Consider the following 3,431-nt stretch of genomic DNA (forward strand, 5'->3'; position numbering starts at 1 on the left):
GGGTCATTGCAAACACCTGCCAAATGTCCAAAGCCCAAACACTTGAAGCATTTCTTCGTTTGTTTATTTATGGGGCGGCTCTCCGTGGGGATTTCGATCATCCGGTCGTAACATTGCCTACCTCCAGCGCCTTGTCAGCAGCGGTTACCGGGCGACGATTCATCGTTGTCTGAGTTCGTTCGTACCTCTTCTTTAACCGGATCGTCAAGTGAATCTCGCCCAGGTTGCACTGTTGTGATCTCTTCCATGTCTTTGCACACAATCACTGTCTCCGTGCTCAAGGCTATAACCTCTGCCTCTTCACTCAGTGATATGGTCATAATCACCTGCATTTCCGAGCTGTTAATCGTGAAATCTCCCTTCAACTCGAAGAGCATCTCACCTTTTTGAGTACCACCTGGCTTTCGTCACGTTTTCATCCAAATCCCTCAGCTCCGGGTCCTCTTAGACCTTCTTGAGGAGCGCTGCATGCGTTGTCGCGTCGTTAGCTTTGACGAGTTGGAGGTTTTCTTGCTCCCCCTTTCTCTCCTCTTTTCGCTTTTGCTGTTTCCATTGCTTCTACTTCTGACCTAAAACGGCACACCAGTTTTCTCCCGTTTAAGTGGAGTGCTTGCTTTCGGCAATGAGAGCGTCCTCGTACGTCTGTCTGTTGTGCTCGTCTGGTTTTTCGTCTCCTGGCGAGGTTCTTACACACTTTGGAGTCAAGGAAACTGGCGTGTTCTTCATTCCACCCATTTTTTTTTCTTTTCTCTGCATCGGAAAGGTTAAGCAAACGGTAGCGTCTTCTTAATATTGTTATGGGCATTGTTTCTCGCGTCCACGTATGTGTGAAGCTCATGCACCTAGCTTTTAGTTGCCACTACTTTCGGCTTATATGGGGCTATTGCTCACCCCGCTATGCTCTGACAGCTGTTGTTGCTGCTGCGACTGTTGATACTGCTTTTCTTGCTTCAACTACTGCTAGTGGTAGTGACCACACCAAACCACCTCTGGCGAACGGATTTGCCGAGCCTACTTCATATATGCGGCTTTTTTTGTTTATTCTAGATGTGTTCTTATTGATGTCACCGATTTGCACAAACTTTGTTTCAAACGAATGATGCCACGCCTATGGCTGTTAATAAAATTTTGTAATGAAAACCGGTAGCTGGACCAGGTGGGGGCGGGTGACAGGGGCTTTAATCTCACCTCGAAAAAAAATAATTTGGTACTATTAAGCTAATTAAATGTTATTATTACATAAACATTATAATTTTTCTTAGAATGGTGCTTAGTTTGTAGGACTCTACATACTGGTCAAACAGTCTCAAAACGGCCAATTCTGAGATGTTTTTGGAATTTTGCCGTTTTACACAAGGTTTCAATGCAACATTTTTTCCCAAAGCAAAAAAAATGGATAAACCAATTTGCGCACGACGCGACGGCACAATACCTAACTTCACAAAGTTGCATTTTAATGTCACGTGTTCCACTCGTCAGTAACTGACACCAACATGCAGCCAGTTATTACAGAAGCTCTGAGTCGCTGACGAGCATTGGGAAACGAATTATATTTTGGCATGAGAGGCTAATCGAGATATCACTCGGAATCAGCCATTTGCTTTAGGTAGGCGTTTCCACATGTTATGTGAACTGTTTGGATTTAGTGTCTAACTAGCGCTAATTTTGGTGTTAGTTTGGAAATATCGTCTAACTGGCGGCAAGTTGGTATCAGTTACTGACGAGACTGATCATTCAAATCTATCTTTTGCAAGGTTTCTAGTTTTCTTGATAGTTGGGTAAAACCCACAGTTGGTTATGAAGTGGTCCGTTCAAGCTGTACAAGGACAGCACATAGAAGAAATGTTTATAAAAAATATTGAATACGTGTATTCGAACGGCAGTATATTCTTAGATTAATGTTCAGTGTCGGAGGAAATTGTGTCACCGATTAAATAATTGGTGGAGTGAGTTTGGATTGGTATAATAATAAATTATAGAGTGATTTGACGATACATATTCAAAATTAAAACTAGAAACTAGAAATGTTATGTTTTTCATTTCTTTAACCATGATTTTGCATAGTTGAAACAGATCTTCGCTGCCAGCTCAGAAGGAATCAATTTCGTGCCTGTCACCTGTGGAAATAACTTAATTTATGTCATGTCCTCCAATTGAAACTTGCATTGTAACCCACCTGCAACCCGTGCAGCCAATACCCACTGGTGAGTGCTGTTTTTCCAACAGTCATCGTGAGGAAGCTTCCGAAGGTCTCTAGCTCGGTGCTGATTATTCGCCCAAACCAACCTGCTCTGAATTCTTCCGTCAACCTGGTAGCCACAAAGGACGGTGTGACAGTTTGACATTCAATTCCGAAACCGGCCAACTCCTCCCGTAAAGCATTACTGAAGCTAGCCATGAACGCTTTCGTTGCACCGTACATCAGCGCAGTTGGCAGCGGAAAGAGGGCAGTTATAGAAGCTAGATTGATCACCAAACCGCGGCGCCGTTGCTTCATCCGAGGCAGTATAATGTGACTCAACATGACTGCTGCGTTAATGTTTACATTGACCGTTAGCTGGTGCTGACTCAGTGTACAAGTGTCAAAGTAGGCTGGAGTTTTAAAGGCAGTGCCGACGTTGTTAACTATTGAGAGCAGTAAAAGTTGAATTAATAGTGATGTGGATTTGTTTCAGTGTCATTTTACCAAGTACTCCGATATCTAAGTCATCCAATTCCTTTTTCAAGCTCGCGTTTAGTTCGAAACCTTTTGAGAAGTCGGCCGAAATCCGTTTAACTTGCACGTGAAACGTCGATTCGATTTCTTCTGCGGTTTGTTTCAGCTTTTCGTCCGGTAGAGCAATGATGACTATGTTGAGTCCTTTCCGTGCGAAAAATCGAGCATACTGACGGCCGATCCCATCAGAACCTCCGCTTATCACTGAAATTGTCATTCCATTACTGTAAGATTCGTAAGTTTATCGCGGACAAGCTACTTACCAGCCCACTGTCCATATCGTTTAGTAAACTTTACATCGCAGATGTACTGTGTCGTGAGACCCCAGAGGATGCCGATCGGTGATTTGAATGTTTCGTAAATCCACTTTGTTAACGCATAGAATCCAATGACGGTCAGTATTGATGTTAAGCTTTCCACCAGACATGCGAGCTCCATCGCAATTAGATTACTACTGAGTGTTGGGTTGCGTTTTGCTAGCGCCAAACGATCTATGTGAGTATAATTTCATCGTACTAGAATAAATTAATAGGATTCAAGTTGCTTTCATAGAATGTTGAGAACACTTACATTGTATTCGTTGGAAGCTTTTGGAAAAGGCAGGTTCTATCATTTTCGTTCAATGTAATAAATCGGAGAAAATTGGAGCACTCGATGCGAGTTTTCGTATCAGTATTTCACAATTTTCAGATCACTCTTATTATTTTAGAAAAGA

The 3,431-nt window shown here is 42.7% G+C and overlaps 1 protein-coding gene across 1 annotated transcript; it reads right to left on the reverse strand.

Annotated features, from left to right (window-relative positions):
• Positions 1–1,858: 1,858 nt before the first annotated feature.
• LOC131681645 (hydroxysteroid dehydrogenase-like protein 1) lies at positions 1,859–3,155 on the reverse strand. The gene is made up of 4 exons (XM_058962564.1): positions 2,980–3,155; positions 2,687–2,920; positions 2,177–2,625; positions 1,859–2,117 (listed from the first exon to the last, which is right to left on the reverse strand). The coding sequence occupies exons 1-4, from the start codon at positions 3,152–3,154 to the stop codon at positions 2,037–2,039; spliced, it is 939 nt and encodes a 312-aa protein (XP_058818547.1). The 5' UTR covers position 3,155; the 3' UTR covers positions 1,859–2,036.
• Positions 3,156–3,431: the final 276 nt, after the last annotated feature.

The sequence above is a fragment of the Topomyia yanbarensis genome, chromosome 2, assembly GCF_030247195.1.
Source record: "Topomyia yanbarensis strain Yona2022 chromosome 2, ASM3024719v1, whole genome shotgun sequence".
NCBI lineage: Eukaryota > Metazoa > Arthropoda > Insecta > Diptera > Culicidae > Topomyia > Topomyia yanbarensis.

Excerpts from the sequence above, each read along its gene's own strand:
- LOC131681645 (XM_058962564.1), bottom strand. The coding sequence starts at position 3,154 with ATGGAGCTCGCATGTCTGGTGGAAAGCTTAACATCAATACTGACCGTC. Across the intron at positions 2,626-2,686 it reads CTTAGATATCGGAGTACTTG|TTAACAACGTCGGCACTGCC; the intron begins GTAAAATGACAC and ends TGCTCTCAATAG. Across the intron at positions 2,118-2,176 it reads ATTGGCTGCACGGGTTGCAG|GTGACAGGCACGAAATTGAT; the intron begins GTGGGTTACAAT and ends TTATTTCCACAG.